The sequence below is a fragment of the Sphaerodactylus townsendi genome, linkage group LG04, assembly GCF_021028975.2.
Source record: "Sphaerodactylus townsendi isolate TG3544 linkage group LG04, MPM_Stown_v2.3, whole genome shotgun sequence".
NCBI classification, from domain to species: Eukaryota; Metazoa; Chordata; class Lepidosauria; order Squamata; family Sphaerodactylidae; genus Sphaerodactylus; species Sphaerodactylus townsendi.
The window spans coordinates 109,884,016-109,905,529 of NC_059428.1; the positions used below are offsets into that span (position 1 = coordinate 109,884,016).

The 21,514-nt window shown below is 42.1% G+C and overlaps 1 protein-coding gene across 15 annotated transcripts in view; it reads right to left on the reverse strand.

The window, feature by feature from the left end:
• MYCBP2 (MYC binding protein 2) overlaps positions 1 to 21,514 on the reverse strand; it is a 187,214-nt gene that overhangs the window by 147,504 nt on the left and 18,196 nt on the right. For all 15 annotated transcript variants that reach the window (XM_048493684.1, XM_048493683.1, XM_048493685.1 and 12 more), the window contains exons 2-5: positions 7,531 to 7,606; positions 4,428 to 4,643; positions 4,160 to 4,313; positions 1,027 to 1,223 (exon numbers count right to left, since the gene is read on the reverse strand). In XM_048493684.1, the coding sequence (XP_048349641.1) occupies positions 1,027 to 1,223; positions 4,160 to 4,313; positions 4,428 to 4,643; positions 7,531 to 7,606 (643 nt within the window). The remainder of the gene's footprint in view (positions 1 to 1,026; positions 1,224 to 4,159; positions 4,314 to 4,427; positions 4,644 to 7,530; positions 7,607 to 21,514) is intronic.

Genomic DNA, 21,514 nt, shown 5'->3' on the forward strand with positions numbered 1-21,514 from the left:
TAAAGTAAGTGGGCTGCGCCGGGGGGAGGGAGGGGCGGCAGCTGGACCAGGTATTGCCCTGGTCGCCTCTGATTTCTTGCTAGGTATGCATGAGCATGTAGTGTTACTAAGGTAATGCTACAGTCTGAAAATCTTCTAGAGAAAATCCATGTAGAGTTGTATATGCAAGATAGATGTAAAAGGGTTGCTGCTTCAGCTCCTGTAATATTTGAAGGGGAACTTTGGGGGGTGAGGGAACGTGCGAGCTTCAGACTGCCTACAGCTTTGCATATATCCCTAATATGATTTCTTCGTTGCAGAAAAAAGTACGAATAGCAGGAATGAAAAACAAGCACGTGTATCCCCAAAAAGGTCTTCTCGTGCTATTTACAGCAGCTCTTGGAATCTGAAGAACTATGACTTTCAGACAGAAAAATCCCAAACAAGGGAAATGAACAGAAAAGTCCAAATTCATTATAGCTTCCAGAAAGTTTTAGGCATGCTGAAGGCATAAGAATTTAAGGCTTTTTTTTTTGTTCCCTCTGAACAGCACACCCCTTGCCTTAAATTGCTTATCAAAACTTTCCTCAGTTTCATGCCATTGGATGAAGAACACTGTTGGATGAAGAACACAAGTTCCAAGTTCCCTTGGGTCATAGAACTACTTGTGCAGTTCTTTGGATTGAGGCTAGAGTGCCTCAGCCCAGGATTTCAAACCAGATATTACAACATTTTTCAAAAACGGACTCAGATCTTTCATTTGGAATAGTCTCAGAATAAGATGACATGTGACCTGTCAATTTTTAGGGCATCTGTTATGTTCATGAAAATAACAAAGCTATATTTAAGCCAATTACACTGAACTCAGCTACACTATCTGTGGACTTTTGTCTCATGATACTTCCAGCATATCCCTTAACTTCTAAAATTGTCCACCATGGATTTATCAAGCAGCAAGCAACAAATGAACAGGAAATTCCAGTTACTAGGGATACAAGCATTCTTCCAAAATAACATGGCAACCAAGGAGTCGTTTTATCAAAACACCTGAATAGTCTGACAAGCATGGCTTCCATTATTGGTGAGAATAGCAGAGATTGCTTGAAGCGTTCTTCCCGTTTCACCCCATGCAGCTACCAGACTGAAGAGGCAGGCGCATGAAAGTGCTGTCAAAGACTGGCCTGTGCTGTCACTCATTCCAGTACTTCGAACGGTTATTTCTAGAAGAAGCTGGAACAGAGACTCTGAAGATAAAACAAAAAGTTACTTATGCAATGTAAGATTGCTGCTGAGTAACAATAACTAACTAGCACAAAGAAATGCCCACTGATAAATTCCAAGACAGAAGTTTTATTAGAGAAGTGAAAGCAATGACAGGGCAAAACATCAATATTGGTAATGTTGCCCTGCAGGAATTACTAAGTGTTTTCCACCAGACTAACCCCTAATTAAATTTGGAAGAAGTAAACAAACACCCAAACAACAATATAAGCTCTACACTTCAACAGAAACTATTCATAAACTCTTCAACCCCCTAAACAAAGCAATACTCAATGAGTAAAATATATGAAAGTAAGAGCAGTGTTGTGGTCTATGTAAACACCCTCGGCCTCCTTAGCAAAGTGTGATTCATAGCACTGCATTAAGAAATGCTCTCTCACACCATACTCAGGCTATATCTCCTTACTATTTAGGCAGTAGGAAACAGTTGCACCACAACAGTTAATTGCAGTAGTAAGAGATACAACTCTGGAGTTGTTACGTCATCCTGAAGCCATGTCTTTTATTTTGTTACGTATAAACATACTGACAGAAAACTATTCATCTCCATGAAACAAGTAGTACAACTGAGTACTATGCTAGTAATGTTCTGACTATAACAGAGATGCACTTTTGTTTGCTCTCCATATGAATCATGTTCTATAGCGTTTTATTTGGCCTAAACATCTTCCTTTGGGAGCAACAAGGCAGTAACTTATCTGCATTCCTGGATGTTTCTCTTGTGTCTGTCAGATTATTTGCATTTGGTTTCCCTCTGCCCACCTCCACAATTCAGATGGATAATAATATAATCCAAATAATTGCCAGGGTCAGGGCTGAGAGTATGTGACTGGCCCAAGGTCATCTAACAAGATTCCATGGCAGAGTGGGGATTCGTACCTGGATTTCCCAGCACTTAGTCCAACAACTACTATACCGCGCTGGCTACCAATGTTAAAAATCAGTATCTTTTAATTACCATTATTAATGAAAAGAATTTTCGAAGACATTACATGCAATACTGTTGTTTGCAACTGGCTGTTAAGACCCTCTTTGGACCCTCTGGTGTTGGGCAATTATCACCCAGTGGCCAACATCCCATTTTTGGGGAAGGTCCTGGAGATGGTGGCAGTGGCTCAACAGCAGGCTTACTTGGAAGAAACTGATTTTCTGATTTTTGAGCTTCAGGTGATGGCGGTGGCCACGAGGACCTTCCAGCAGCGCCGTCTGATTCACAAGTTCTGCCTGTTTTAGGACAAAGGGGACCTGGCCACAGGGTTACACGATACGGTAACCTCTCGACTGGACTACTGTAATTCTCTCTATGTGGGGATGCCCTTGAAACAGTCCGGAAGCTGGAGGTGGTGCAGCATGCAGCAATTAGGCTGTGAGCTGATACATCTGGCCAGATACACATCACGGCAGTCCTTAAGGAACTGCATAGGCTCCTGGGCCCAGTTCAAGGTGTTGATGTAATGTGATTTTTATTGTTATAATTATTATATTTTATCCATTATGTTTTTACATTATTGTTTTTCAGCCACCTAGTATGAGCCAGGGTGTAAATATCATAAATACCATATATACTCGTGTATAAGTCGACCCGCATATAAGTCGAGGCACCTAATTTTACCACAAAAAACTGGGAAAACTTATTGACTCTCGTATAAGTCGAGGGTGGGAAATGCAGCAGCTACTGGTAAATTTCAAAAATAAAAATAGATGCCAATAAAATTACATCAATTGAGGCATCAGTAGGTTAAATGTTTTTGAATATTTATTTCAAAGAAAAACAGTAAACTGGCTCTGTAAGTGGAAAAGAGGGTCAACATGGACTGCTGTGTCTTGCGGGTTTGTATTGGATGTGTTTCGCTGTATTGGTTTGTTTTGTAGCTGCGGTGTTCTTTTAACATGCCAATAAAGGCTTTCTGTACTCTGAAGAGGGTCAACAAGAACAATATGGTATCAACAATAACTTTAAAAGTACAAAAACCTTAGCTCAAACAGCAACCAAGCTAAAACATAAGAGTTAAAATCCTTCAAAACTGGATTCCTCATCATCATCTGTATGTCCAAATGTAACCCAACTTAGATTTTAAGAGGGATATTATCAGAAATGGAAAATCTACTATTAGATTCCATTCATGAAGCAATGGGGGATGGGGCATCGCCTTAGAGGGTCCAATAACTTTGGATCCCCTGACCCAAACTTCCTGAAACCTGGCTGGTATCCATAAAGAGACTCTCCTGATAGGACCAGGTAGGTTTGATGAAGTTATTCGAAGAATCCCAAAAGTTATGGATCCCCTCAAAATTAGCCAAATCTCACTAACAACTCCATTATTGAAAACAATGGGGAGTGGGGGCACCTCCTTTGGGGGTCCATAACTTTGGACCCCCTGAGCCAAACTTTACCAAATTTGGCTGGTATCATCAGGAGCGTCTTCTGAGGGTACCCTGAAATTTTGGTGCCGCTAGCATAAAAACTGCGCCCCCTGCTGGTTGGCAAAGTAAAAACACAAAAAAAAATTTAATGACCCGCACATAAGTCGAGGGGAGCTTTTTCAGCATTAAAAATGTGCTGAAAAATTCGACTTATACATGAGTATATACGGTAAATAAACATGATAAATAAAACAATTAAATAAACATGATCTGAAAAATGCAGCACATGCTTTAACTTTTCAACTCTATCTTCACCAATTCCTCTCCTTGCTACAGCTCCATTAGCTTTCGATCATGTAGGTTCCAGGATGCCCAGCATAACCTTTTTGTGTTGTCAAAGGGAGACCTGTTCTCCCTTTTTTGTCAGCAGAAAAGGTGGTTGGATCCACACCACTATTTGAAAAACTTGGAAGTGGTTTGAAAGAGAATCATATAAATCAAAGAACACTACCGAGAGAATCATATAAACCATTACCGAGAACTTCAGGAGGTTCTGACTGGAGACCTTCTGGTTGCTGGCCCTGAAGCACATTAAGAAGAGCTTGCAGACTTCTTAGACAGAGAGATGGATGAGAAAACCTTGTCTCTTTGATAAGCTCAAAGACTTCACATAATCCAACTTCAATGATCTAGAGAGAGATGTACTATTATACAAGGATGCTTTGACTTCTGTACTGTAGAACATTATGAAGAACATTATTTCATCAGCATAGCAGCTTGAAGGACTGTCCTGGCATGCTTACCTTTGGAAGCTTGATAGGGGGCTCTTTAGCCTCCTCCTCTTCATCACTATCTGAATCGCCACTCTGCACAGCATTTTTGGAAGCCAAAGCTAAAGAAGTTACCCTTTTTTGCCACTCTAGAACACAATGCCGCACGTTGCAGTAGACGTTGAATGCTGAGGGGTTACTGTGTAGTTTGATATCAGGTATGGTTACCATACTATCCAGGTTTTCACCCTGACAAAAATAAGACATTCTGTTTCAGTCATCAGTTCAGCAAAATCTTCCTGTTCTATTTTAATGTTGCAGGGTGGGTGGGTGGGTGGGTGTGTGTGTGTGTGTGTGTGTGTGTGTGGTTTTGCTGTCGAGTCCCAGGGTTTCCAAGGCAAAAGACATTCAGAGGTGGTTTGCCACTGATTACTTCTGTGTGAGCTGAGAGAGTTCTGAGAGAACTGTAACTGGCCCACGATGACCCAACAGGTTTCATGTGGAGAATTGAACCCCATTCTCCAGATTAGAGTCCCCCACTCTTAACCACTGCACTCTCATTAATAGATAAATACTGAGACACATTCATGCACTGCTTTAGGAATAAGTAGTTTCCCTTTTAACTCAAAGGGGGTAGGTAGCAAAAAAACCAGACCAAATTCAAGGTCAGGTTTACAACTGAACACAATCACAATCTTCAGCATGCACAAAGAATGTAAAATTGCGGGCCTTGTGGGACCTTGGTGAATTCCGCAGGGCCTGTAAAACGGTTTTGTTCCACCGGGCTTTTGGTGAGGCCGGCTGTGGATTCCCCCCTCCAGGATGCCCCTGTGTTGCGTGCCATTCCATCATTGGCATGCCAATATAACATCTAATTTACACTGCTGCCCCCGACCGGCCTTGGGATCGAGCATCACACTTTTATAATCTTGTTGTACTGTATTGTACTGTATTGATGCTGCTAGGTTTTATGAAATCTGTAAATTGCTTTTAACTTAATTTATTTTATTTTATTGTGTGTAATGTAGTTTTTAGCCTATTGTGCGCAATACTGTTTTGGCCTGGTGTACACCGCCCAGAGCCCTCTTGATATTTATATTATATATAAATAAATAAATAAAATTGGGGGTTTATCTAATACTGCTGTAATAAGTCTACCATTGGTGGGAGCTGGACACCATCCACAGCAGTGAGAGAAGATTTTCTTAGTTAGCTTCCCTGCAGGAATCACTTATGAATTTACAGACGCAGGGATGCCAAGCTATAACACAGCAGGAGCTCACTCATTAAATTGGATTCACAGCCAGTTTCTCCAGGGACATGGCACCAAAAAGACTGGCGTCAAACAGCTCCAGCAGCTTTTAATTAAGGGTAAAAAGGATGCCAAGCTGCTACTACTGTCCACCTTTGAGCCCTTCCCTTCCCTGCCACTTCCAATGCTGTTACAGGGCCTGTGACTGTAAAGGTGAACTTATAGAAACCAGAATTTAAGTGGAAATTGTACTTGCAAAATACTGTTACACTAGTGTTTAAGTATGTCAAATATGCATTCTAAGCCAGGCATGTCAAACATGTGACCTGAGGGCCAGATCTGACCCCTTGAGAGTGCTTCTCAGGCCCGTGAGCCAGTTGAGGCAACACTTCCCTACACTCCTATTCTGACCTGGCAAGCAAGCAAAGGGGGGATTGCCTCAGCTGGCTCGTGGGCCTGATAAACCCTCTCAAGGCAGCTACCCCACTCTGCTGAGAGCTAGCTGGTCCAGACACCTCCCCCCCACCCCCGGTGCCATTTTGGGACCAGTCAAGGCAGCCACACTCTTGCCCCAGACCAACCAAGTCTGGTGCTCATAACAACTGAGTGCGACACCCCTGTTCTAAACGCTCACTGGCAATGCCAAGCTGCAGTTCCCTGGCTGTGTCTAGGGATGTATGCTTAGCACTGTATAATGAGCAATACATACATTACAACCATATTCCAGGAAATACTGATGTGGTGCTAAGTACTGGCTATGGGAGTGAACTACCATTTTTTTAAAAATCCCCTGGTGAGATTTCTGCCACAAATTCGCCAGTCAGCTTCAGGAGAACCACTCCCATGACCATCACGCCTCATCTGTAATATGGGAGTCATATTACCTTTGAAGGGAAGTGTGTAAGGAGCACAAGATGATGTATGTGAAACACTTTGAATGTTCTAAGGTGATATATAAATGCTAAGTATTATTATCTAACACCTGAATAGTTGTGACAAAGATAAGTAAGGCATAGAATGTGATGAGGATCTGTTAGCTTCTTCCTCTCCAACCGCAGGAGACAGAATCAAGAGAAATAGTTGCTATGGTAAAATAAGACAGCAAAACTTGTTAAGTAGCAAAATACATTCAGACTGGAAGATTTACAGAGGTATGAAATTCAAATTTCCTTTGCACCACATTACATTTATTTGCAACTCGGAAGTGCTTTTAGGCTAGTCATTGAACCTATGATACCAAGAATGTTTTTTGTCAGTTCTACCTCAAAACACCACCCACCGTAAGCACCCCAATTTGGACATAACAACTACCACTGTGGCATTGTAACTTTCAATCTAGTTTACGCTAATGTTCTGTCTGTGGTCTACTCAATGATGTCTGAAAGTTCAACTTTTTTAAAAGCCTCCAGTGAAGGTTGGTCATGAGCAGAAAATTATACCAGTGTTAAATCATTTCTTGCCTTCTTGGAACAACTGAAGGTACCAATTTTAATCTAAACAACTTGGGCTATGGAGACCATACAGTTTCACATGCTAACATCATCTTTAAGAGGGTATGAAACTTATTCCTCTAGGACAGTCCAACATAAACATTTAGGACAGTCCAACATAAACATGAAATAAAATAATATATTTTCATGGGGCAAAATAAAATTGTGAGCCCACACAACTCAGGGCTATATTTCCAGTGGAAAACTGAACGACGTTTAAATATGCAAAAAAAAAATCATGCACCTTAAACATCTTCTGTTCTTCAAATTATGATTATTAAGCAGCTAATATTTATTAAAGCTCTGCTTCAATTCACTGCAATTGAACTTCAGCAAAAATATGGTATGGGTGGATAAGTGGATGGCAAGTAGAGAAACATGGAATATGATTTACCTTGTTTCTTGTTTTTATTTTCAATTTTGTCTTCTGTTTCCTTTTTAATTTCTTCTTACTTAACAGTTTTTTACACCTAATATAAAAAGAAACACAGGCATTATTTCAAAGTAAAGACACATACAGTAGATTTTGTGGCTTTTAGATCCCATTGCTTCATACATAGCAGAAACAAAAGTATCATATGCTCTTAACAAAGCTATTGAAATTAGCCTCAGGCCAAGGCACCAAAATAGAGACATTTTATATCACTGTTTGATCTGATATGAAGCTATCACATGAAATAAGCTTCCATGTTTAATCATTCTTTTCACCCCATTATGAACAGGGTTAGACAAGTATCTTAGTAAACTTTCAATATTTTTTCTGGCACATCCCAGTAATAAATACCTCATTATTTCTTAACAGGCTTAAGTTGCTATAACACCCAGTATAAAAGGTGGATAGAATGCAAGAAAATTCACTGATACATGATCAATGATATTTTCACTGACAGTAAATTTCAGCCCATCTGAAAAAACTGGCATTCCACATTAATATTTCTCTGTCTCACTACCATTAATTTGGAAACAGTTAAGCAGCTGATACAATTACACCTCATCTTCATGGTGCCCAATATTTCAGGCCAGCAAAGGACAACAATATTTCCATAATTTTTTTCTTTACTCCTTGGGATTCAATTTGCGGCGCTTCAGATTCCAAGGATCTGATTTTTGATTAGCAGAATCTATAGAGGAAAAAGAACAGGCTCATTCCTCACTTTTTAAACTATTTCCCCCTTGAGGCAACAAACATAAGGGACACTTTCCTTAAGTGACTTGAACGATTTTGGGGAGGCTTGAGAAAACTATATGGACGCTTCCACTTATTCCTAAAGAGTGCTTTCCTGACACTTTTTAAAAAATGGCTGAGATCTCCATAGATGTCTTCATTGCAGTGGGGGAGGAAGGAATTAATAATATATCTGATTATCACCATAGTCCAATCTGTGCATACTTAAATCCAGACAATGAACACATGGGGTCTTTACTAGGAAACCACAACAATACTGCCAGACTTTAAGCCTTGGTTTCTGACTGCAGATGACAGGGTCTGTTCCAAGCCAGCAGCAACCAACAGGTGACTGTCTGCCTTCCAACTTCCATGACTCACCCAGAGCTGGCTACTTGCTACTACCAACAGCAGCCACCCTACAAAAGCTAGTGTGGTGTAGTGTTTAAAGTTTCAGACTAGGATTTCAATCTAGCCCATTCTGCCATGGAAGCATATTGGGCCAGTCACACACCCTCAGTCTCATGTACCAGGATTGTTGTGAGGATACAGTGGAGGAGAGAGACACAAGCTCATAGGGTCCCCAGTTGAAAAAAGATGGAGCACAAAGTAAATAAGTGAAGTTTTCTGCAGTAGGATAAAAAAAATGGGTGGGTGGGTGGGTGGGTAAGTGGATGGCAAGGAGAAAAGAAAGCAGATAAAGGTGGGGAAATGAGGGCTGCCAGGAGAAAGAAAACAGTTTTTCCAGGGACAGGCAATCAGAGAGAAGGAAAGAAAGAAAGCTGAAGATGGGGTGGAGATAAGGGTAGGCTGGATGATGGCTGGGGAGCAAAGAAAGAAGCAGGAAAGGAGGAGAGGTTGTGAGAGCTTTCAGGGAAGGAACAGAGTAGAGCGGGGGAAGGGGAAATGTAATGCCACTCACAAGTGCTTATGGTCCCCCACTTGTCATTCTTTAACTGCAAGACCTGATCTAATAGGATTGCTTTCTTCAAATCCCATATACATACTAAGCAGTGCTCACATACCACTAAACAGAACAACATAGATTATCATGAAACTTTACAAAGAACGGCCTAATGAGAAATCATCCATTCCAAGGTGTAGGCTTACATAAACTCAAAAATTATTTCACCTTTTAAATATGTGCATTAGCAAACTCTTAAGAAATTCATCCATGACATAATGACTGGGATATAGTTAATCACAGGTCACTGCTCATTGTCAGAAGAAAAGGTAACCTTTCTCCTATTATAATACAGCAAACTGAAAAAAGAAGCCCTTGTTAAATGTATTGTTGAAGGCTTTCACAGCTGGACACAGTGTGTAACAGGACAGTGTGTGTAACAGACTTCTCTCTGTGATACACCTCTGAAGATGGCAGCCACAGATGCATGCGAAACGTTAGGAACAAGATCTACCAGACCACGGCCACACAGCCCAGAAAACCCACAACAACCAAGTCCTTGTTAATTTTACAAGATTGTAGTTAATCTACTAATTAAACCTTGTATCTCTATGCACAACTCCCTTTTGCAATGTCCTTTGCAGTGCTATGCATCTTCAACACTCCTTGGTTGCATAACATCAACAATATCAAGGTTTGCTGAAAGAGCAATCTAGATCACAGCACTATCTGACTGGTGGACCATAGTAAAAAACATCTCCAGCACTAGCATCGCTATTAAGGAGCACTTATTTGGAATGTGTGACCTACATGTACAACTAACACTATAAAAAAGCATGGAGAGAAAACTGGTCACATGCGGATAATAAGCACGCACAACTTGTAACCCTATCAACAGCCAGTTAACCACTAGTGAGCGGAACAATAATGTAAAGATCATAACAGAAAACAAGAAGCAATAACTAGACAAAAGGATTTCCCAACCATCAAAAGAAGCCAAGAAAGGGACTACATGGAGAACGACACAAGGCATAAGCATGATTATTGAGTACTGATTGTAAAAAAGTATACCCCACACTCCTCAGCCAATACAGGTTGTCAGGGCAGCTTACGAATCACAACACACATTAAAAATGAGTAGTATCATCAAAGCCCCCCCCCCAAAAGTATGCACTCAATAAAATGACTGAGTCTTCACTGGACGTTGCAGTCTTAACTAACTTGGCACCAGATGCTTCATTAAAAATTTCAAATTTATTTTAGTCTTCTTATTGATTTCATAGCTTAAGAAAGATCCACTTTTTTCAATTTATTCCAATTGGGGCTTGAAATTGTCAGCCCCACAACATCAACATAACTTTTCATTATCAAACTCTCCTCCATCCACTTTCAGTCCTTTAATTGTAGGATCTTGTCTGATCTAGGTTGCCAACATCTCTAGCACAAGAGTGAATAAAAGTGGTGATAGTGAATATCTTTGACGTGTTTCTTTTTCAATTTGAAATCTATCACTAAAAATTCCATTTATGTGTCTGCTACTTTGTATAAATATTCTATGTCCAATTCATACATCTTGAGATTCAATTTAATGCTCCAGGCACTTTCAATAAAAAAGACTGAGCTGTATTACGGAACACTTTTTCAGCATCTGAACATAAATATTGGGTTTTTTTCTTTTTTCATTAATTCTATTGCATTAATCACAAAATGGACATTGTCCTTCATATAACTCTTTGGTACAAATCCAGTCTGGTCGAATGAATTATTTTTATTACACATTTATTTTAGTCTCTCTCCCATTAGGCAACACTGAATCAGGAAGTATTGTGAAGTCGGCAGAGAAGCACAGGCATATCTTGAGGCGGGGGTGGGTGGGTCTCGCAACCCAGACATCATTGATCCCAGTCATGTGAGAGTGCAGTTGCCCAGCCGCCCCCTCCCTCCCCATCTCATTTGCCTAACACCTCATTCCCACCTGCCGCCTCAGTCTTGCGCCCACCACCTAGCTCTCCCATCCACCCACTCCTTTGGAGTGGTAGAGGCATAATTTCGGGGGGGGGGGGGCGCAGTTTTAGTACTTGTTCCAGGCACTATTTTCTGGCAGTACGCCACTGCAGGAGGAAGTCAGCATGGGGGAGGCATAAGCTGAGCAGAAGAACATGGCAGCTGAAAGAGTGCTGGCAAAGGAGTTGGAAGGAACAAAGCACAGGACAAGAATGTGGTGAGCTAATAATCTCAAAGCTTTTGTGAGTAACCCAAAAACTGAGACTGTTATGACATTTGTACTATGGTGGAGGTGCTGTCAACAGTTTATAGCCTCCCCTTCCAAAAGGCTGATTCGAGAGGAGCTCTGAGGACATCTTGGGAAGACCTGGTGAGTTGTTCCAGAGGCCTATGTGGATGGACAGCTGTCTGAGCATACCAGTATATCACCCATTGTGGAAACTCCTGAGTTCTCTGGGTCATGTAACCTACTGGGTGTTTTGGGAATACCTGGGGGGTGGGGTTAGGGTCCACTAGCAATAAGACTGCAGAGCTATTTGCAGAGCATAAAGTGGGCCTGGCATGCATGACTGAAACCTGGGTGAAAAAGGGCAAGATAGTAGCCCCAAAAGAACTGCCCCCCACTGGTTTTCAGTCCTCCGCCAGACATGGACAACAGGTCGGAAGGTGGGGTGCTGATGTTTATCTGGGAGGCTTTCTGCATTAAGCCATTCATCAACCCAAACATCCCAGGTACTGAATGTGTAGGCCTCAAGTGAAATGCTGAAGAGTTTGGCTATCATGAAAACAGTACATAAGAACATAAGAAAGAGCCTGCTGGATCAGACCAGAGTCCATCTAGTCCAGCACTCTGCTACTCGCAGTGGCCCACCAGGTGTCTATGGGAGCTCACATGCAGGAGGTGAAAGCAATGGCCTTCTGCTGCTGCTGTTCCCGAGCACCTGGTCTGCTAAGGCATTTGCAACCTCAGATCAAGAAGGATCAAGATTGGTAGCCATAGATCGACTTCTCCTCCATAAATCTGTCCAAGCCCTTTTTAAAGCTATCCAGGTTAGTGGCCATCACCACCTCCTGTGGCAGCATATTCCAAACACCAATCACACATTGCGTGAAGAAGTGTTTCCTTTTATTAGTCCTAATTCTCCTACATGTGAAAGGGATCTGGGAGTCCTAGTAGACCACAAACTGAACATGAGTCAGAAGTGTGATATGGCAGCCAAGAAATCCAATTCAATTCTGGAATGCATCAATAAGAGTATAGTGCCTAGATCAAAGGAAGTAATTGTATCACTCTACTATACATTGGTCAGACCTCACCGAGAGTACTGTGTTCAGTTATGGGCACCGCTATTTAAGAAGGATATTGACAAACTGGATTGTGTCCAGAGAAGGGCAACCAAAAATGGTAAAAGGTCTGGAATCCATGCCCTACAAAGAGAGACTTAGGGAGCTGGGGATGTTTAGTCTGGAGAAGCAAAGGTTAAGGAGGGACATGATAACTCTGTTTAAATATTAGAAGGGATGTCATGTTGGTGAGAAAGCAAGCTTGTTTTCTATTGCCTTAGAGACTAGGAGACGGAGTAATGGATTCAAGGTGTAGAAAAAGAGATTCCATCTAAACATTAGGAAGAACTTTTGTCAGGGCTGTTTGACAGTGGACTTCACTGCCTCAGAGAGTGATGGAGTCTCCTTCTTTGGATGTTTTTAAACAGAGGTTGGATGATCATATGTCAGGAGTGCTTTGATTGTGTGTTCCTGCGTGGCAGGGGGTTGGACTTGATGGCCCTTGTGGTCTCTTCTAACTCTATGATTTTACCCACAGCCATGGATTACCTGTTGGCCTGGAACTAAAGAGCAATATGTTGTAATGGTTTCATTCAAACTGGCAGATGGTACTGTGAAGCTACCACAGTTGCCATGGAGTTCTATAGGATCTTTCTCATGCTTTTAAATATCTACATTAACCTATCAGGAAAAGTACTGTTGAAGGCTTTCCGCCTGAATCAACTGGATGTTGTGTATTTTCCAGACTGTGTGGCCCTGATCTGGAAAAGGTCATTTGGATACCTGAGATAAGGCATCATCAGATGACACCAACTTCATTTCTCCTTTTCATTTGAAGCAGACAAGACAGTGGAAACTGAAACCATGTATAGAGTCTGTGATGGCATGGATGAAGTTAATAAACTGAAGCTGAATCAAGACAATACAGAGTACTACTATTGGAATGCAATTTTTCACACCAATGGAGGTGGTGTTCAGTCAACTGCATCTCTTGCAGCTTGAGATTTGCATACTGAACAGTATGTATGCTCAGGAAGTATCAGCGGCTTTGAGCACATTATACCAACCTGGGTTGGTACACCAGCTTTTACTCTCTTAGAAAAAGGAAGATCTTGCCATAGTGACCCATGTTACATCTAGACTTGATTATTATAATATGTTGTAAACTGGGATGTCTCTGAAAATTTCAAAGATCAAAAACAACTTCTGCAACCACATTACTAACTGAGATATGCCACAATGAGAACAGGTCTCAGGTGCACTTTCAGACAGAATATAGAGTGCAGGTATTAACCATTAAAATCCTAAAAGGGAAGGGACTGGGGGCTTTCCATGATGCAACTGGAGGAAGAAACAGAAGTAGCATTCTGCAGATGAAAATCCTTCTGCCTATGGGAAAACCTGATGACCTAAGTCTGTCCTTTTTGTTCTGATATGTTCCCTCCCGCCATCACCACACACCTGCTTTTATCAGTGTTTATATATATATATATATATATATATAAAGAGCCTGGGGTGTTGTATGAGCTTCATAGATGTATAACCATATAACAGTAGCAGAAGTTTCCCAAGACGTTTTGCCAGATTCTGTATTGGCATCTTCAGTGAGATCCTCTGAAGATGCCAGCCACAGATGCAGGCAAAACGTCATGAGAAAATGCAACTAGAACACGGCCACGCAGCCTGGAAACCACACAACACCCCAATGATTTCAGCCGTGAAAGCCTTCAACAATACATTATGCTATGTCTTTTCTAAAAACAACTATGGCTGTTTTCATTCTTGTTTTAATTGTAAAATGGACCCAAAGATAAAGTAGTCCCAAGTCAGAAAAGAGGCAAAAGGTGTTTTGAGTACACAGGGAAAACTGGAAAAGAAGATCTGCAGGAGAAAGGTAATGACATTTGTGCCTCAGGCTTAGGGTGGCTAGTCAGCCAATAAAGGTTTTATCAACATAGAAAATACAAAACATGATATGCTTCTTGATTGAGTAGAAATGTAAATTTCAGTTTCTAATTTAACTTGGTTCACATTGTATAATACTGCTCAAAATCTATTCTACATTAAAAACACTAACAGTAATAATTATGTGCCATGAAGTCACAACCAACTCAACTAATAGTTAAGTAGATGCATTGTAAAAAAAAAAATCTAATGCATACATAAACATTAGCTAATTACTTAAAAGCTACCAAATCCTACATTAACTGGATACAAGCCTATTCCCAGACATTTAACACAATGAAATCACTTAAAATTGAAGGGTAGGGATTTCTCAGCCTTGTCAGATTTCTACTATACTTGAAGAAGACAGTTCACCACATCCTGGAAAACCCCGAAACGGTGGATTAAGAAATTAGTAAGATCTTGAAGCCTCAGCATGCTAACCAGACTAATTCATCAGGCTAAAATCCGCCAGAAAGGTAACCTCAAGGTGGATTCATTGCACTAAAAGAGGACATATGAATCAATTCCATGAGCCAATCCAATTTCGTTTATTTGCACAGAGGTCTGGAAGATGAAGATTGTTGTTTCAAGATACTGGATGGATCATGGACACACATGCAGATATATGCAGTATGGTTCCACGCTTCTCCACACAGTTGGCAAGCAGTCTCAAAGTCACTTCTTGATTTTGTACTAATATTTTCTTATCACAATCCCCCCCCCAAAACAAACACTGAACACAGTATGAAAGAATTTCTTTGTTTTCTGAAACTAAACCTTTCATGTGTCAAAATGTAAGCTTTATCATCAAGTCAGCTTTATGAGAATCTTGTTAATTATATATATCAGTAAGCAAGACTCTCTTGTTCTTCTTCAAGTCTACCAACAGCAAATTAAATTCCTCTTTTCCTTCTTGTATTTCTAGCATTTACTGTCAATATTTCCAAAATTTTAGATATAAAAGGTATTAAATAAGATTACACTATCATTTAATAGCAAATTTTCTTCACTGATAAATAATACAAACATTAATCAAAAATCTCATAGTTGGACTTTTTTTTCCATTTCTGCCTATAACCTGGATGATTTATTTTATCTTCCTGTAACAAAATGAGCTACACATGAACATAAATGGTTTAAGTTTTCCAATACTGCACTGTCAGATCCGTTTCCCTCATGATCATAAGTGATGTTCCCAGCTTCCTTACAATAAGCCCTAATCTATATCTATCAGTCCCATCCAAAGGAGGAAGACTGAAAGGGCTAGAGGGAGCAGTGCAGCCATGCGCCAGCACATTCCCCTTCCCCGGTGCACTTGTCTTGGAGGAGGAGGTAGACAAGCCAGCAGCCACTTGTCCAGCAGCTCCACAAAGGCAAAAACTGGATGTCTGGGCCACAGCAGGGCTTTCCTGGTGTCCTGCTCAAATGTCAGCGGGGGGGGGGGGGGCAGGCTGGAGCCTCCCAGGGGGTGGGTCAGAGTTTAGGGTCAGTTGTGCAAAAGCACCAGCCCTCTGACATATGCTATATCGTATCTCCCTATCTCTCTATTGGTGTCATCATCATAACATATAATTTACTAAGGAATTGAATGAATCAACAACTAATTTTCCACCAATGGGTGAGCAAGATTCACTTCCAGCCATGAAAGTGAGTCCTGCACATTGATTGGTTGGAAGCCGCTACCCTGGCACCATTCTCCCCAGTGCCCCCCCCCCCCCCAAAGAATGATACAGACCTGGCAGGGCATGGGCAACAAGCTGCCCTCCTGCCTGGCCTGGCAACTGCCTTCCCATTGTTATGGCCCTGATCACCCCCATATATTATTGCAATATATTTCTCTTTAAAATCATATTGGCAGAAGCCAGTTTTCACAGCACCTCTCTGTGTAGGTAGCAGCATGTTCACCTGACAGCAAGCCAAAGGTCAAAAGTTTGCTTTAACATGATCTAATTAAGAGAATGAGTTACTCCTGCATAACCTGTAGGTCTCATCCTGTTTAAGGGCATGATTGATTACCATGCAAAGATACTGTTAAGACAAAGAGTATGGAAAGCCACCTTAGCATCAGATACTGCATTTCCTTATCTCTTCTGGAAACCAAGTCAGCAACCATGGTTGCTCCTCTGAATCTCCTCTACCTTTGTTATGACTTTCCTAAACCACTCACCTTACCCTGGTCTAAATGTCTCAGCTAAATCTGAATATCTTGGGCAGTGACTCTAAAGAGTTAATCTGCATGGAAGCCTTTCAGCGTTTCCCACTCCGTTCTAAGCTTCTTAATCAAAGCGAATTTGGCCCCACATTGTCCCAAGGCTTAGCAATAATTGAGGCTGATTAACTTCAAGCTCTGCTCCCCCAAACCCAGCACAGATGTGAAACTTGGTGCAATTGGTTCCTTTTCCCGCCAAGAAACGATCTACCCTATAAAAGTTTAGTTCACCTGCAACACCTTGCTCATTACTAGCCTGTGCCTCCCTTGGTCTGGTCAGTTTGAGACACGATATCATCTTCTACTGGGTTTCTGTGCTGGCATGGAATCCCTGCCTTCTACTGCTTCGTGTGCTTCTTAGATCGTTAGGTAACGTATCACCCTGCTAATTCCCAATTCCCTCTCTATCCTCCTACCTACTTTTCAAACCTTTCTATATACTAGGAACTTGAATGTGTGTGCTCTTATGCCTTACTGGCCTGGCAACACCCTCCCCAATCTCCAATTCACCCTCTTCCACCTCCCAAAGGTCAAGCTGGGCCTGGTGGAGCAGCAACAGCAAAACCACCCTCCTGTTTAGACTGGCAGCAGCCTCCCCAATCCCCTTCCCCCCATCAACAAAACTTGCATCGAGGGGCCTCCGCAGGCAGAGAGACCAATCATGGCCACCAGAGGCTGTGGAAGAAGGCCGCCAGGGCAGGCAACCCTGGAAAGGTTTATTTTTATTTGCAGCGGGGTGGCAGCAGCGGGTGGCAAGCGAGAGGGTCAGCAGGCAAGCAAATGGGCCGGCAGGGGAGATGGCAGGTAAAGCAGAAGCGCATTGTGGGAGAAAATGCTTGCTCACCCCCCCTTTCCTCCAGCTTGTTGCATTTCCTCTGCAATAGGCTTTACTGCTAGTAGATACATAAAATGCAAGGTTTATTGGTGTCAGCTCACTTTTAAAAAGTGGTTCAGGCACATCAGTGGAGTGGATAAGAAGCAGTGAAACAAGAGTATGCAAGGTATATTGGCAACAACTCAAGTTTTCTAGAGCTCATTTTATTTTGTCGTACAAAGGGCTTTAGTGCTAGTTTGAAATGTTTTAATAGCAGCTGTATCTCCTCCCTCTTTTCTAAACAATGCTTATTTGATTACATTTACTGTCTGCCTTCCATGCTGAAATTCACAGGTGGAATTACTAAGCCAGGTGTGTTCATGTTATTGGTAAAGACCAGGGTAGACTCCTAATCTGGGGAGGCCTAGATTTGATTACCCACTCCTCCACATGAGCTTAACGAGATTCCTTGCATCTGGTGAACCAGATTTTGTTTGTTCCCCTATCTCCCACATATCCAGCTGGAATTTGATTCTTTTGCAGCCCCACCTGAGATGCCTGAGGTGGGGAGAGGAACTGAAAGGAGTTTGTAAGTTACCTTGAGTCTCCTTACAGGAGACAAAGGTGGGGTATAAATCCAAACTCCTCTTCCTCTTCTCTATATAGAAATGGCCAATGCAACCAACAATATGAGACATCTAATAAACAGTATACTAGTATGAAGAAGATCTTAAACAAGCACAGAATATTAAACCTAATAGAGAATGCAGATACAATGGAGAAAGGTCCACCGTACCACTGAGAAAATAATCAGCTTATACAGAAAAAATCAGTCAGAGGAAAAAACAGATAACCAGCGAAAGCCAGAAACAAGGTAAAACACATTCAGGAAGGACCGATGTAGGCTCAATAACAACTACAAAACTATTTTAAACCAAGTAACTATCACTAAACCCCTGAGAAGAACTATAATAATATACATACCGAAGGACCCCAGAACACTACGTCAGGAAAGAATGTCGGCAAGGGAAGGCCAAGATGTCACCCTAGCCGTCCATAAGAAAGACTCTTCACGGTGAGTATCCGATGGACCTTTCTCATGGAGGCTGGTGACATCTTGTCTGGGTCCTCCTACAGCAGTGTCCCAAAAATAGGGAGGGCCTCTACATTGAAACTCCTCTAATAACTTATGCTCCAAAATCGTCTCTTAAGGCCAAAGGAGGCTTGGACTTGCAGTTGATGTAACGCCAACTGATAAAGTGCCGCATACAAATCCGAAAAAGGGGTAGACCCCAGGTGGCTGCCACTGCAAATATCCTCTAAGGGGAACAGCAGCTTATAGAGCGCGGCGTTTGGTGCCGCGCTCCTGGTGGAATGGGCCGTGATTCCCTGCGGAATGGGTATGTCCAATGCCTTATGGGCCTCTACTATACAGGCTCTAATGGTGGAACTAATTGCTGCCTTGAACATCGGATTTCCTACATTTGGAGGAGTAACATTAATGAACGACGACTCAGACTTCCGAATCTCCTCAGTTCGAATGTTGAAGGCTTTCAATGCCCGTCGCACATCGAGATGATGCCACAGTCGTTCATTAGGATGCTCCAGCTTGGGACAGAAATTGGGAAGCACGATGACTTGTTTAAGATGGAAATCCGAGGCCACCTTTGGACGAAACACAGGATCAAGCCGTAGAGTGACACTATCCTTTGAGAAGAAGCAAAGATTCTGATTAACCGAAAGCGCCTGGAGCTCAGAAACTCATAAGAACATAAGAACAAGCCAGCTGGATCAGACCAAAGTCCATCTAGTCCAGCTCTCTGCTACTCGCAGTGGCCCACCAGGTGCCTTTGGGAGCTCACATGTAGGATGTGAACGCAATGGCCTTCATGCAAGTGCTGTTGCTCCCGCCATCACCTGGTTGCTGTTGAAGGCATTGTTGCGTAACCTCAGATCAAGAAGGATCAGAGATTGCAGCCATAGATCGACTTCTCCTCCATAAATCTGTCCAAGCCCCCCCTTTTGCAAAGCTATCCTCCCAGGTTAGTGGCCATTGTCACCACTCCCTCCACCGCGGTGGCAGCATATTCCAAACACCAATCACACTTTGCGTGAAGAAGTGTTTCCTTTTATTAGTCCTAATTCTTCCCCCCAGCATTTTCAATGAATGTCCCCTGGTTCTAGTATTGTGAGAAAGAGAGAAAAATGTCTCTCTGTCAACATTTTCTACCCCATGCATAATTTTGTAGACTTCTTAATCATGCTCCATCCCCCCCTCAGCCGCCTCCTCTCCAAACTAAAGAGTCCCAAACGCTGCAGCCTCTCCTCATAGGGAAGGTGCTCCAGTCCCTCAATCATCCTTGTTGCCCTTCTCTGCACTTTTTCTATCTCCTCAATATCCTTTTTTTGAGATGTGCGGCGACCAGAACTGGACATAGTACTCCGGTCGCGGTCGCATTCTCACTGCCTTTATATATAAGGCATGACAAATTAACTTTTTGCCCAGTTTTATTCTCAATTCCTTTTCTAATGATCCCAAAGTATAGAGATGATTTGCCTTTTCACATAGCTGCCGTGCATTGAGTTGAGCATTCTGGGCATGGAACTATCAACTAAGACGCTTCTAAATCCCTTTCACTGGTCTGTGACTGATAGCACTTTGGACTTCCCTGTAGCTGTTGTATGTGTGAAATTTGGATTTTTTGCTCCCTAAGTGTGCATCACTTAACTATTTTGCCGTCAGACTATTGAACTGTGCATTTGCCATTTCTGGAGCCCACTCCACCTAATTTATCAAAGGTCCAAAGCTTGGAGCTCTTTCGCAATCCTTTGTGGTTCCCTACCACCCTACCATAATTTTGGTATCATCCTGCAAGAGCTTGGCACACCACATACCCACCCCTACTTCCAGGTCATTTATGAATAGGTTAAAGAGCACATGGTCCCAAAAGCGGATCCCTCTGGGGGGGACACCTACTCCCGACATCTCTCCATTGTGAGAACTTCCCATTTACCAACCACTCCTTTTGTTTTCCCCTGTTTCCTCAACCAGTAGTTTTAATCCATAGGAGGGACTTCCCCTCTTATTCCTTCTTCATTAAGCTGAGTTTTTCTCAACAGTCTCTGGTGAGGAACTTTTGTCAAAAGCTCTTTGAAATCCAATGAACTAGACAATGTCCACCGGTTCACCCTCTGTCCACATGCCTGTTTCACACCCTTCTCAAAAGGAACTCTAGTAAGTTTGTAAGACAGGATTCTGCCTTCTCGCAAAAGCCATGGCTGACTCTTTCCTCAGCAGGTCTCTGCTTTTCTACATGTTTTATAATTCTTATCTTTAATGATAGATTCTACTAATTTTACCAGGAACAGATGTCAAACTGACTGGCCTGTAATTTCCCGGGTCCCCCCTAGATCCTTTCTTTAAAGATTGGTGTGACATTGGCCATCTCTCCAGTCTCTCAGGGATGGAGCCTGATTTCAGGGATAAGTTGCATATTAAAGTGAGAAGATCAGCAATTTCATGCTTCTTGAGCTCTTTTAAGAACCTCTTGGGTGAATGCAATCTGGGCACAGGGGATTTGGTAACATTTAGTTTATCAATGGCTGCCAGAACTTCTCTTTCCTTTGTCTACCACTATCTCTTCGCTTAGTTCCCTCCGGATTCAGCCTCCTAAGAAGCTTGGTTCAGGGGTGCAGGAATGTTCCTCACCTCCTCTTGGTGAAGACAACGGATGCAAAGAAATTCATTCAGCTTCTCTTGCAATCTCCCTGCCATCTTTTAGCACACCTTTTGTTCCTTTGTCATCTAATCCGGGTTTCCCATACCAGCTTTCACTTGCTGGCTTCCTGCTTTTGATGTACTTGAAGAATCCTGCTTTTGTTGCTGGTCTCTCGATGTATTTCGTAGACCATGCGTTCCTCATAATCCTTTTTTGCACTCCCTTACAGCTAACTTGCTTGCTACTTTGCCACCATTTGTGTTTCCCCTCTGGTATTCTTCATCAGCCATAATGAGCTGGACTTCTTCCATTTTCTAAAAGACATTTTCTTT